This window comes from Centroberyx gerrardi, chromosome 6 (genome assembly GCF_048128805.1).
Source record: "Centroberyx gerrardi isolate f3 chromosome 6, fCenGer3.hap1.cur.20231027, whole genome shotgun sequence".
NCBI classification, from domain to species: domain Eukaryota; kingdom Metazoa; phylum Chordata; class Actinopteri; order Beryciformes; family Berycidae; genus Centroberyx; species Centroberyx gerrardi.
In genome coordinates this window covers 5039304-5053691 of record NC_136002.1, presented here as the reverse complement: position 1 = coordinate 5053691, position 14388 = coordinate 5039304, and the positions used below count along the sequence as shown (strand labels likewise).

At 42.4% G+C, this 14388-nt stretch overlaps 1 protein-coding gene across 3 annotated transcripts in view; it reads right to left on the bottom strand.

The window, feature by feature from the left end:
* Positions 1 to 5387: 5387 nt before the first annotated feature.
* Positions 5388 to 14388, bottom strand: part of nf1a (neurofibromin 1a) — an 81155-nt gene continuing 72154 nt past the window's right edge. For all 3 annotated transcript variants that reach the window (XM_071914367.2, XM_071914369.2, XM_071914368.2), the window contains exons 48-57: positions 12564 to 12695; positions 12258 to 12393; positions 11568 to 11728; positions 11313 to 11435; positions 11038 to 11156; positions 10791 to 10891; positions 10098 to 10240; positions 9675 to 9721; positions 8131 to 8347; positions 5388 to 5560 (exon numbers count right to left, since the gene is read on the bottom strand). In XM_071914367.2, coding sequence (XP_071770468.1) covers positions 5418 to 5560; positions 8131 to 8347; positions 9675 to 9721; positions 10098 to 10240; positions 10791 to 10891; positions 11038 to 11156; positions 11313 to 11435; positions 11568 to 11728; positions 12258 to 12393; positions 12564 to 12695 — 1322 coding nt within the window. In that variant the 3' untranslated portion in view covers positions 5388 to 5417. The remainder of the gene's footprint in view (positions 5561 to 8130; positions 8348 to 9674; positions 9722 to 10097; positions 10241 to 10790; positions 10892 to 11037; positions 11157 to 11312; positions 11436 to 11567; positions 11729 to 12257; positions 12394 to 12563; positions 12696 to 14388) is intronic.

Genomic DNA, 14388 nt, shown 5'->3' with positions numbered 1-14388 from the left:
TCTGATAACGGCACTTTTATTTGCTAACCAGGGAGGTAGTGTAGGATAAACGCGCCTTTTTATTTATGGAATAGAGTTTATCCATATTTTTAGGCTGACATAAACCTTTATAACCTAAATGCATCACAGTATGTACCATCAAATGTGATGTAAGCTATATAAGGATAGTCTTTTAGAGGAAGAAAAAAAAGAAAGTATATCTTATCTAGCCTATATTGGCAGTTGTAGACTGGAGGTCATAGTTCACCACCTCTACATCACTGCTGGCAATGTGTTACAGTGCAACTCGACTTTGAAATTCCATTAATGGAGTCTCTCCAACTCCTCTGGCTTGACTAGCCACAATTTAAAAGGCATTAAACATTTATTGTGGATGACGTTTACAACTTTAAAATCTTTACTAGGCCTGCATACATTTTTGGTTTGTCGGTTTCACATAACCAAACTGGAATAAACAATGAAGAGAGATTCTAGACAAGCTTAATATGTCAAGTGATGCAGGGGAAAAAAAATCTTTTTCAGTTAAACTTGAGGTCTTGCTTGTTGAAACAGCCTCCAGGTAGCGCATGTGTGGTTGTGCTTTATTGAGGTAAAATAAAAAATAAAAAATAAGAAATGGCTTCAGTCTCTGTCAGCACACAGGTTCGAACATAGTGGAGAGCAAAACATTTTATTACTAACACTGGAATAGTTCAATTTGTATATTATTATACAGAAACTAACTGCTTTACAAAAACAAAATGATACAATATCACATGTATGTACAGTGTAGTAAATATACCATCTCAAATTGTACACAAAATATTTACAATTGTCACACATACTGCATTAAAAACAAAACTCAGACCAATACTCTAGAGACATTAGATTTTGCATAACATCAAATAAAACATGCCACATTTGAGGTTTTTCATCTTTACAAACCCATGACTGTGATTTTTAAATTAGTGCAAGTCAACCACTTGTTTAAGAGGTTATGGATACCTAATCCTTAATATTCTATTCACATACAAGTAAAACTAAAGCCTGGAAACTATGGAAACAGAAATTATGGTGCTCGGACGAAGAAATTTGCCGTTAGATTTTTCCTGGGAAGTGAAGCCCCGCGGATTGAGTTGCTAGGATACATTTGTGTGTCATCTGCAAAGTATCTCATTCCGTGTACAGTGAAAGAGACATCATGCTTTAAAGAACTCCACCAGCCCGGGCATTTGGATCCCAAATCATTCTTTCCTTTTGACAAATGATCAGATTGACCTTAACAGATCAGCATTAGGCAAAATGTACATGATTGAGATATTTTGTAGCCACTTTGTGCTGAGCCATCGCCGCTACAGGCATCCGGAAATGTGTAATGAACACCCTCGCAATTGATGAAAAACTGAGCTAGGGCTAGACCGATATATGGGGCCGATATTGACCTTTCATTAACCATCAGCCAGTCAGTGTCATCCACCTCTGATATGATGGAGGTTCCTCCCTGACCACTGGAAAACCAGACATGAAAGAGCTGCTAACCCTAAAATGATGTCATTAGTCTGGGTTTCAGTGGAGAGTTTTAGTGTCCCATGATGGTCTAAATGCTGCTTCAGATGCTTTTCCACCCTGACAACAACAGTTCTGGGACAACGCTGAATGCTTGTAATTTTCTGACATGAAAATGGTCAAATTTAAACTTTAAATATCAGCACAAAATATTGTCTATTGGCAGCTATAATCCCCAAAAATATTGGTATCAGTTTTCAAAAACCCTTCTCGGTGGAACTGTACTCTGAACTGTCAGTTTTTTTTCAGAAAAGCTGATCCGCTGTCCTGTAATTGAGTGGCTGAAGAGGAGAAAGAGGTGAGTGATGTCTCCCCCCGCAAATGTACTGAGCTTCATGGGTTTTGGATAGTAATAAATCAGCATAAAATGGCTGCCACATATTTCAATAATGGAAACTGGACAGTGGTTAGAGGCATGAACTCCCACAAGGGAAGAATGACATGTGACCCAAATGGCAAAAATGGTGCTACTGACTTTTAAACAACTTACAGTGTGAAAAAAAATATTTCCTGGTTTGGTCCTGATTCCCTTAATGCAAAAAAAACAAAAAACAAAAAAAAAAACCATTAGTGAAACTATGACAATGCATCACCGATGAAGGGCAACAAGATTAAAATGGAGTGAGGTTTCTGATTCTATTTCCCACTGACTGATTCCACCCACTCAACTACCCCGACTATTCACTCTGCTTCAAACTCTGGGAGGAGTGAATTCTGCATCACGTTTCAATAGATTTCGTTGTTAATAATCCCTATTGTTACACATTGGGCAATGCAAATGTTCCATTCTTCCCTTTACGCCGTTCTGTTGAGGCTGAACTACAATACTGTTTCTAAGGCCGTCTCTGTTAAAATCATCGTCTGTTCGTTCCCTTTCGGCCGTAGCGTTCGGTAAAACATCTATTCTGTGATCACACATATGTTGGTTCACTGCATGAACTGTATGGACATAAGGGAATATAACACATTCCCTCACACTCAATTCAAATGACGACAATAGAAGAAAAAAACAGAAGTGGTGAACCATTTCACAAATGTATGCTTAAAGTACATGGTATCTATACTTTAAAAATCAACACTTAAAATGGTAAGAAATTGTTTCAAACTTTCTAGTATGGACAAACTGATAAAAAAAAAAAAGAGTTGCACAACAATACTCAACTCTTGCCATGCATAGATGTTAAGGCAGGATAGAAGTGTTTGAGAAACCAAAGCAGGCTGAGCTGTGGATGGGAAGCGGTTAGTGGGAACACTAGTCATCACAGTCCCATTCTATGCGTCGGGTGCATTCGTGAACGACGTCATCCCGTTCACGGCAACCTTCGCACGCATCCCGTCGGGTTTGGGAACCGTTTTGCCAAATGTTCCCCAGAAACGTGTTTGTGAAACCGGATTTCATTTCCCATTCCTGTAGTGCAAGCTAGTCTTTGGTGCAGAGTCCCTGGGTCTGCTGTGAGGGTTTCTTCAGATCACACTGCTGGGGTCTGGGCTGTTAAAGGAAAAACGTCACCCTCAGATACTCTCACACTGTCAGATCGCGTCGACTTGTGATGTTTAATGCATTCCGGGAGTTATTTTGTCATATATTTTTGGCGAACCCGCTTTCCCTCAACCTGCCTCGTCTACTTCTACCGCAGTTAGTGATTTCCTACGTTTCCCAGAATGACCTGTGCCTCTTACTGGAAACATGTCTTGTGGCTGCATTGCATTCTGGTCTATTGAGGCTACTGTCGGTGGAGAAATTGGACTCTCCATCTCTACGGTGGATTTCTCCCTGTACGGTTGTTCTGAGGTGCTGACACCAAAACCTGACGTTTATGTTGATGTTTTAGATCCTGAAACATTTTCTGTAGCAAACTCCATTGTAGCTGCTGGAAATATCTCAACATGATGTCATGTTTACAGTTATCCACGGGAATAAAAACCCAAATACACCACCAAATAACAAAATGGACCCAGAAATGCAAGATACATCACCGATAGCCGTTTTTAACAGTGTCAAAGTGTTTTAGGGATGTTTTTTTCCTTTAATAAAAAACCCAGGGGTTAAATACGAGAACTTATCCTAATCTCACGCGGGTTGTGTTTCATTCCAACTCAAGACTGTCAGGGTGAAATGGAGGTGTTTTTAGTATCATGGGATCAAACTTCACACAATCCAATGTCTCTCTCCTCTTCAAATGGTCGTTGGAGGTAATCAATAAATAAATTCCACATAAGAGAGAAACCTCAATGTGAATAGGCAACAAAAGAGTTGGCATCATATTGCACCAAGTCGACATACTGAATTTGGTTTTCCCTGTTCGGCTGTACAAATAAAACCGGTGATTGACCAAGGAGTTTAAGAGTTGAGGATTATTGCCTATTACACAATTTTCCTTGTCACTGTGTAAACAAATCAAAATGCTATGCGCTGAAAACACGATTCATACTAGAAAAACAAAAAACCCCAAAAATAAAAACTTAACGCACGCGCACACACACACAAACAAAAAAAAAAAAGCTATTTACAAGTTTGCGCCTTCCCCTAGTGTTTTGCAATCTTCATGTTCATACACTGAAAGTGTTTCAAAAGAATAACATTTTTGGAAAGTGTTTTTCAAAAAGAAGAAGATTTTTTTTTTGTGTGTAGCACTATCTAGCTGTACAGGATAAATACTTTCAGGCAACAGGGTATATGGATGATTGTATATTTGACGATCATTGGATGCCAGTTATGACACAGCTCTTTTGCAGCGTGTTGACTCGTGGTGATGTGGACGGCACGCCTCCATAATTAGTACCTGTTCTTTTTGTCCCCAGCAAGGTTTTCGCTTCTATTTTACAAATTATACACATTGAAAAAACCCTGACAAAAGGCACACCATGGAGAAAAAACGTCAACATCTAAATTGATCACTAAGGACAAGTTATACATAATCTTTCTATGTATAATATGTACATCGGCAGGGGGGGGAGGGGCGGACCGGGATGTCCGACCGAATCCGAGATTTGAAGGCGGTCTTGGGGAGATTCCGTCGGGCGGATCGCCGGCTCCCCCGCTGCCTTTTTGTCGTTTGGTCCATCTTTGCGCTGACGGAGGAGGCGGCTGCACTCGGGAGTGTTTTGAGCCTGGTCATGAGGAGGGTGAGGGGAACTTAATTTGGGGGTGTGGGGGGGGGGTGGGTCGGTGCATGGATCGAACTTCAGCACGCAAGTCATAACTTCGCTATTTTCTGCCCCCTTCCCCTGTGTAAACTGCCCTACATAATATCAACATCATGGTCCGATACTTCGTCGATGTCCCGAACCGGAAACCTTGATGTCGCTCTTCCGGCCGGTGTTCGCATCAAGAGTCTTTGTGGCCTTCGCACGTGAAACCCTCCCGCTGCGGGAAACGGAAAAAAGAAAAAAAAAACACAAAAAAAACGGCCACAAAACATTTGCGCTGTCAGGTTTATACATGTGTCGTCTTATGTTCTATGTACAGCTTAAATATCGACTCCCCCCCCCGAAACTCATGGCGGGTTCTATTCACAAAAAGAGACCAAAAAAAAAAAGAAACGACGACAGCTTCTCGTTCGCCTTAGGGCCGTCTCGAAGCTAAAATAAAAAAGATTTAAACGTAAAGAAATCTCAGCACAGAATTCAAGTTGGCCCTCACTAGTATTCCTCCTTTTTTTTTTTTTTTTTTTTTTTAATGCAAAAACACCAAAAAAAAAAGTTCTTGTTCTCCTGCTGAGACAACGACGAAGAAAATAAAAAAAAAAAGTAAAAAAAAAAATAAAGAAGTAAAAGCGGAGTGCAGCATGAGGCCTGACTGGCGGGCCATGTGGGTGGGGGTGGGTGGTTGGGTGGGGGCGGGCGGGCGGCGGCGGTGTTCCTCCTGCTCCTCAGACGATCTTCTTGATGCTGGGCCTCTTGAAGCTGCCGGCGCTGCGCTGCTTCTGGACCTGACTGGCTGAGCCGTGGCGGGTCCGGCCGCCGCCGGAGAGTGCCGAGCTGGGGGAGAGCTGCACGTTCTCCTTGTCCACGCCTGGAGAGAGGGAGGGGAGGGGAGGGGAGGGGGGAGGAGGGACGAAGGAAGACAGAGGTGTAGGGAGGACGGAGGAGGGATGGATGGTGCAGATGAAAGAGGGAGGAAAAGGAGAGAGCCGCAGAGAACCGTTAGACTGTGGAGTGAAACAGCAGAAAGAACAGGCATCAGAAATATGAGCGGCCGATCCCGACCGCGTCCGCTCCTCTGCTTCACTGTCAGCCGCTTCTGTTTCCTGTTCTATTAACAATACACTATTTCATTTCTTGCCTGCATCTGATTCAAGTGTTTGAGTAACGACTATGAAACACTAGAGGGTGCTATGGACAAGCCTGGGTGAACTGCCTCCTCAATTTAAAGGCAAGTACTGCAGTACTGCCATCAAATAAGTAAATTTACCCTTTTTTATCCCATCTGAAGTTACTTTTTTTGTAGTGAATCTCTGCTGAAGCTCATAGCAAATGGACTTTTATGTTAAAGCCAATACACTAGTCCAGCAAAAAGTATTTCTGAGCCTAGAGTGGATCTGGGATCAGCTCAACAAGGACCCGGAGGGTCTGACTTGACCTCACAGAGGGTCAAAGGGGAAGAGTACCTGGGAGGAGGAGGTGTGGCGCAAAAACAGCAGACTTAGAGCAAGACAGAGAGGCTTTAGAGAGAGAGAGAGGGGAGCGACAGAGGCAGAGATAGAGGAAGAGAGGCAGAGAGAGAGAGAGGAGAGAAAATGGGAAAAAAGAGGGAGATAATGGGAGAGAAACAAGAGATGAGTGATGAGAAACAAAAGATAACAAAAAAATTGAGTATGAAAGTTAAAATGTAAACGAATTACAGCAAAGTGAGTCACTATCATCTGATAACAAATGGAATAGAGAAATAATGGAGGTTATTTGATTGCAACAATAAAAATGTAGCGTGGGATGATATATAGATGGATACATAATCATATATATATATATATATATATATATATATATATATCTGTATATAAACCATGATAGTTTTCCACACTATACTTGTCTGACTTAGCTGTGGGCTAAGCTGTGCATGTGAAAACACTATGTCACTAACCATGGGTTCAGAATATACAGAATTACACTTTGTTTACAAAATTTATTTTATTATATATTCAATATCGCAATATTGCGAGACTCAATAATATTGAATATCGGCCCAAGCCTAATTTCCTTACACCCATATAAAGCTCAGGTGCCAAAAAGGTTGCACCACACACTAACACTGTTCGATATACCAATTTTCAATTAAACCGGACATAATTCATGGGCTCTTGTAGGATTTAGTATTTGATTTGTCATGATAGTGTTAGTACATTATTAGAGGCAGGCACCAAAAACCGACTTAACCAACAAAACTGCCACTGAAAGGCAAACAAAATGCCGTGTTCCAAGCATCTGAACTGTTAGGAGAATACAAGAATTGTTGGACTGTACGTATATCCTCTTCAGGAATTACATTTTCTATCTAAACTGTCTATTCTAAAAGGCGGCCAGGTGAAGTGTTAAAGCAAACGCGGTGAGACAGACAGGAGTTACCACAGCATTGCAAACTGCAGGCTGGAGACATTCGGTGTTTCGGTCAGCTTGGTGAGCATCTATAGACTAGTGAAGCAACAGACAGCTACACTAGCAGTCTGCTAAACACAGGCCAGAGGAAACTACAGAGAGGCAGCTTGACTGATACTACTTTAGCGAATGACTCACACATCTCTAGGCTATTCTGACACTCAAAGCTTATTTCACATACTAGCCTATATATATGTAAATGGGTATCTGCGGGGTTAATTTAAGACTTTTTTGAAGAGCTTTTTAATGCTACCTGGAATAGGATGTAAAACCCAGCCTATTTCTGATTGAACAAAGCTATTGAAAACTCTGACAGTATAAAGAGCAGTATACGAAAAAACACACACTAGCAAATTAATTGTTAGGAGACATGAGGTCCAACATGTTTATCATATTGTATTAACCCTGTTCTGTATTAATCTTAAGTGAAAGTAATGTAATATACCATAAGAAAACAAAACCAACACTACTGCCGATCCCCTTCGCATCTGTTGGTGAAACTATACAATTCATAGCATTTGTCTTGTCTGAATTTAAGTCCTCACAATACTGGACCGTGATTGGCCGATAACAGCAGCTCCTAATTCAAATGAGGGGAGCCAATCAGGACCAAGTCCCGTTGTGATGCGTTTACTGGAACTAATCTGAAAAAAGGTAAATTTTTGAAAATGCAATAACTTTAAATGTAACCACTCAAACAACATCACATTTTTTAAAATGTCTCCATTCAACATCCTATTATAGTAAATTTGAATTCCGATAATAGGGGACCTTTAATGCGTGGATGCCTGAAAAAAAAAAAATCATTCATATACAAATTATAGCCTTCTATGAAAGTTAGGGAGCTGGAATATTAACACTGCCTGGCACTGGTGGTGTGTAATTTCTGTGTTTAGTTGGGTTCATGTTGCTGAATAAAACTCTCCAGTGACTTTGAAACAGACACACGCGGACATGAACAAAGCTGTGAGAAGTTTTGAGTGTTGAGACCTGGCGAGTGCTGCGAGGTGGCCAGCGAGGTCATGGAGTTGGACAGGTTGAGGTTGGCGGTGATGCTGAGCTGGCTCTGGCTGGCGGGGGGGTACGGGGAGGTGGGCGTCCGCAGCTGCTCCTCCCCTCGCTCCTCCTCCGCCGCCGGCAGGTAGCTGTCGATCAGCGCGTCCAGGAACTTGACGATCAGCTCGGCGTAGTCCGGGATCTGGGTTTGCTGGGGAGGGGTGGGGGTGGAGGGGCGGGAAGAACAGAGAAATGATGACTGGGGTTAGAAATGTGGATTTTTAAAGGCTGATGCTGATATTTGTTTGGATTGGAGAAGCTAAAAGTATATTTCACATTTTCTGTCATTTGTTGTCGTTTCTCCAATGTAAGTGCATTCAATGATGCTCCTGAGGCTGACTATCTTGTTACCGTTTTACCTTCATCTTTCCAAAGATACATTACATTTAGCAGGTTTCTTTATGTTAGCCTTGTAAGCTGACAGCAACTACAATACAGGAACATCAGTGGCTTGAAACAGGGGCATACTGGCCATCTGGAGTAGTGGGAGTTTTCCCAGTGGGCCAGTCGACTTGTGGGCCGGCGCCGAGTCCAGCAACACTGACACCAAAAAATAAAAAGAAAGTCCCATGCTGTTTAGTAGCTCTGCTGTAGACTGACTGGCCAGCTCCATACAGCTGTGTGTGTGTGTGTGGGGGGGGGGTCATAAGTTCGGGTCAAATTTCCAGGGCCATATTTTTGTTTATCCCAGTCCGCAACTGGCTTAAAAATATTACTTTCCTATCTTACCTAAGCAATCTTTTTATGTTCCTGGCTGTGGCTTTGTCACCTGACATTTTGCTCAAATACCTACAAAGACAGAGCTACAGATGTTTACTTTTGCAACGGTCAAGCTATCGTGCTTGCTGATTTGACACTTGCTGAGCAAAAACAAACTAAAATAGAGAAATGTGACTTGTATGGTTGTAAATTTGGAGATGTAGTTTTCAAACAATGTAATTGATTCTCAGCTAGATAAGCCGACATTATTGTAAAACATCTATTCTCCCAGTGGTAGCTTAGTTGTTACGGCTTTGAACCCTGACATCGCTGCTTGCGTCTATATTCTGCTATATTCCTGTAAAGTGACACATTTGGAAAATTGCCTGATATTCCCTGACTTCTCAAATCCCTGACTTTCTCTGTCTGGCACACCACTAAAAATTCCATGATATTCCAGGAATTCCAATACCAGTAGGAACCCTGTTCATAGCAAATGACTACAGTAAGCGTTGTGTATTCTAAAGTGATGCACAATCAGCAGATATTAAGGGCAACTTACGCTTCAAGTTATTTCTAGCTTCTTTGTCGCTGTGTGTGTGTATGTGTGTGTTTATATGGGCTACAGGATTCATAAATCTCCACACCAATCGGACGGCTAGCTGCAGGACCGGACCACAGTTGCTTAGCAGGCTGAATTTCTCCTGTGTGGCAGCCTCCGAGGCTGCCCGGGGAAAATGAAACGGGGAAATATAAAATGTGGAGGTAATGAATCATACCTTAGAGAAGGGCCCAGCGAACCTCCAAAGTCCGTTAAAGCCAAAGCCTGTGAAATGAGAGAGAGAGAGGGGGAGGGGGAGGGGGAGGGAGAGGGGAGGATGGAGGAGAGGGAGGCGAGGGAGAGATGAGTGGGAGGAGAGGTAACACGGGGGAGAGGAATAAGCATTAACAGCAACTTATAATTACCTAGTTTCCAAGTATCAATAAATGGTTGCTTTTGCCATGTAACAAATGGCATCACAAATTGGTCTTGATAAAACAAACATGCAACAAAGATCACAGGTAACAAATGTTTGTGGAAGAACAGCAAAGTTTAGTGATTCAGAGGAAATACTTCTAGCAGCCGGAACAGAAACAGGAACAGAGAAATAAGACAGAGCAGAGAGAGAGAGTGAAACAGACAAAATGGTGGTGTGTATTACTCTGTAAATAGGAGGGCTGGTACTGTGGGGGCGACTCCTCGTGGTACACCACACTCTGGACGATGCCATGCACGGGGTTCAGGAGGTTGGTGTCCTGGCACATGGACAGCAGAGTGTTGATCTTGGAGTCCAGCAGGTTGTGGCTGTGAGAGGAGGCACACGCACAAAAACATTTTCACCATTATATAAACGCCGCTCCTCATATCTAGATGAATACATGTTACTGTGGCTTTGATGACACCAAAAGACACTGCTGCAAAGCACAACGACTAATCAGTTATTTAAATTTATAACGCGCATGTATTTTTACATTTCGACATTACAGTCTACCGGTTAGCTAAACGGTTTATAGTTATACTTGAAGCTAAAGCAAAATGAGAAACCACAGGAAGCTACAGACACTGTGCGTGCGTGTATTTGTGCGTATTAATTTTCAGACTCACAGGAAGTGCATCATATTTAGACTAAAAAAAAAGTTCCAACCATCATTCATTGGGGGAGATCTTGCCTGAACAGCAGCCCCTTTTCTATTTGCTCTCACTCGCCAAAGCCAACACATCACACACTAAAAACTGCCCGAAGCATTCCAACTCGAAAACATCTTTCATTCCACTGAAAAGTCTTTTAAAAGGTCTCTTTTGTGGCTCAGCGTTCTATCTTGCCCAGGGGAAAAGCTCTAGCTTGGTTACTTACACCACCGGAAAGACCTTTGGGAAGACAACACTAGCTTCGGCCAGGTACTCGTACAGAATCCGCTGGTCAAAGTCGTCAGTGGTGTATTTGACCTGGGTGGCCTAGAAAACCAGAGTGAGAGTCTCTTAGAAAATGACCAAGAGCCGTTCATTGCACAGTGAGATAAAATGAAGCAACAGCAATTCGTATTCCGTTCATTTGAACTCGTAGGAAACAATTATGATGAGCATGTGGTGCGTTTCCTCACCAGCACAGTGAGCAGTAGGGCCTGGATCTTGGGGTCGGTCAGCACTTCCTCATCCAGCAGGACGTTGGATTCGGATACAGAAACCTTGCGAAGGTGAGAGTTTCCAATTCTTTGGGTCTCTGCAAGCATGACGTGGGGACATAACATTAAATATGTAATCAAATGAACGGAAAATGACTGGACCATATCCCATTTTTTATAAAAGACAATATCGGCCTGATATATCTGTCTAACCTAGTGTTTAGAGCAGAAAAGTATGATCACGTTGCCCTCACCTATCTCGTAGTCGTTCTCTGCCACGCGCCTCATCTTGGGAGGGGTGGTCATGCCCGACTCCATCTCCGGTCTCTTTGGTGCTTTGGAGTCCGATATCAGATGGTCAAAGCTCTTCCTGGTGCCTGGGCAACAGACAAACACAACGAAACGAGGTTTAGCACACTTCTTTTACTCACGAAGCCCCCACGGAAGAAAAGATCAATATATAAATAGCTAAGGGATGCGGGGAGCCTCTCTCTGGCCGGTGGTCATACCCAGGAGTTTCTTGGTGTTGGCCTGGGAGGGCTGGCCCATGTCCAGGCTCATGGACTTGCGGGTCCGCGGGCTGATCTGGCCAACCGTGGGGTAGTGGTGGGCCGAAAGGTAGCGGTCCGAAACCTGTGGCGACGTCCACGGCTGGTTCTCCCGCAGGGTTCTGAGGGGAAAGGACGGCGGTCAGACAACAAATGAGAACTTGACATCTATATAAAAAAAATTAAAACGATCAGACAATATCCAGTGTCAAGCACTGCCTCTGAAAGTCATCCAGAATTCATAGAACCACAGTTACATCCATAACTACTGTTCACATTACACAAGAGTGTCAGGAATCAAATGGGAACATGGCTCTAAGTAGACATGACAACTGCTGCCTACATTGCTAAACTGCATAACAGTAAACAGGAGTAAGACTGACATGACTTTGCCAGTTTTCAGTTATTACTCAAAACTATGTCCCACATCCACCATTCATGTAATGCAGGAGCATAATTCATCAGTCTCGAAGTGGTCTAGAGGATCTAATATTGGTACTATCATCAACTGAGAACGGGCCTGAGAGCATTCTGACATTTACATTTTTTAGGAATCCCTTTACGGAGTCTTCCTATTTTGTGGTGGAAAAATCAGGTGCGACTAAATCTGACAGCTAGTTCCTTGGTGATCCCATCTGTTGGTCAGCTCACCGGCAGCTGGGATCAGTGATGTGAGCGGAGTAGGTGTCCATGGGAACTGTGTCCATGGAGAGGTCAGAGAGCAGCAGCGACTTCCTGTGTTTGAGGCTGCAGCGACTTCGGACCTCCTCGGATACAGTGAGCAGTGCTGCACAAAACAACAAGGGATGACAGTCAGCCACTATAACAAGGCAGTGCCCAAAACATGCATCTTATTACTATTCGCGACCAAATTTCCCCACGGGGACCATTACAGTTTGATCTTATCTTACAAAATTAAAAGCTTATAATGGTGAGTGATGTGTCAGTGTGACATACCAGCCAGATAGGCCACGCTTTGGGTGTTGACTTCAAACTTGTCACATTTCAGATGCTTGCTGATGAGCGCCAAGAGTGTGTGGAGGATTCTCACCGTCCTTGCTACTGTGGTGGGTGATGGGTGTCTGTATCCTGGAGAGAAAATTTATAAAAATACAGACTGGCAGTCAGGGACGAGAACTGCGATCCAAATCAATTGTTAGCTTCAGTCGCTAGAGAGAAATTGCGGTTTCATACAGTTAGCTTGAGTACTGAGGCAGAAGAGAATCCACCCAGACAAAACCATCCAATAACAAGAGCTAGTGGTGCTGCCAAGCTCTGTGTAACCGGCCCACAAGGACACATTGTCAATACGCCCTGGTTGACTTGCTAACAGATTGGAGACTTGAGGAAAACGGCTTTTCTTTACCGAGCTGGGTACAAAGACCATCAAGTTGTGTGTCTTTACTCTGATGTAGCCACAGATAACTTCCGAAAAGACTACAGTGACAAAGACACTAATCAAAAACTGTTCAGAAAAATTGATGTCATACAAATTTGTAACTAAGGAGATGCTTTGAGGCCCATTTACATTTGGATTTCTGCCATTTGCACCAAAGTGCAAAACCTATAAGACTTTATGTATATACTGCACAATGCCAGCCTTTGAAAATTCACTGCTAAAGCACAGTGAGGGCAGAAAAATCTATATGGTTTTACTGTTGTCCATTATGTTGCTGCTGCTCTCATGTTTCATTTTGAAACGACAGTTAAATGTGCGTTGGGGGGTGGGTACAGTGGCCCTGAGGTGCAAAACAAAATCACAAAGCAAAACAACAAATCAGACAACACAGTAATTGCACACAATGCAAAGTCATAAGGAAAAGCTGTACTGCTCAATGTTTATCCCTCTTCATCATGTACCTGCAGTACCTGCCAGAAATCACCTGTGTTACCCATGGCAACAAGCTGCAAGTAAGTGCAGCATAGGGCAGGCTTTTATTTTGAAGTTCAGCTTCCATGCGCAAGATATGTTTACACTGGGGAAAGATCTTAGCTAGTAAAGAGATGCTCTTTTCCATATACATTATCATGAATACATTGCAGAGAGATAGACAGGACCCACACACACCATCCCAGCAAGTCAAATTAACTCTATAAGCAGTCGTCGCCTGGAGACAAATTTTGTAATTAGCCAATGCGTAGATATCAGATCCAGTGGGAGGCGGAGCTTGTGTAGCATTCCATGGGTCTGACCCGTCGGGCTAATCTCTTCACAATATCAAAAATATATAATATACATTGCCCGTCAAAAGTTTGGGGAAACCACATTTTTCTTTATTTTTACTATTTTTCACATTTTAGAATAATAGTAAAGACATCAAAACTATGAAATAACACAAATGGAATTATGCAGCGACCAAAAAAGCGTTAAACAAATCAAAACTATCTTATATTTTAGATTCTTTAAAGCAGCCGCCCTTTGCCTTGATGGAAAGGCAAAGGCTTTGGAAAGAAATTCATACATAGGATCAACTTCACTATTTATATTTGTTTAAGAAACTAATTTCAAGCATTTAAGCAGAAACCTTTAGATCAAAATGGCTTTAAGAGAATTAAAAACATAGAACATTCAATCAGGTGTGTCCAAACGTTTGGCGGGCAGTGTATGTAGAAAAAAAATATTACGTCAAAAATTAAAATCACAAAAAATGATCACAAAAATATTGTGACTGCAACATTTACTATACAAGTGAGACGAGTTGGGTACCACAGTGGGTGTTTCCAGGAGCTCTGTTTACACATAGTAATTCCCACTTTTGATTGGTTGAATCCATTCAACAAC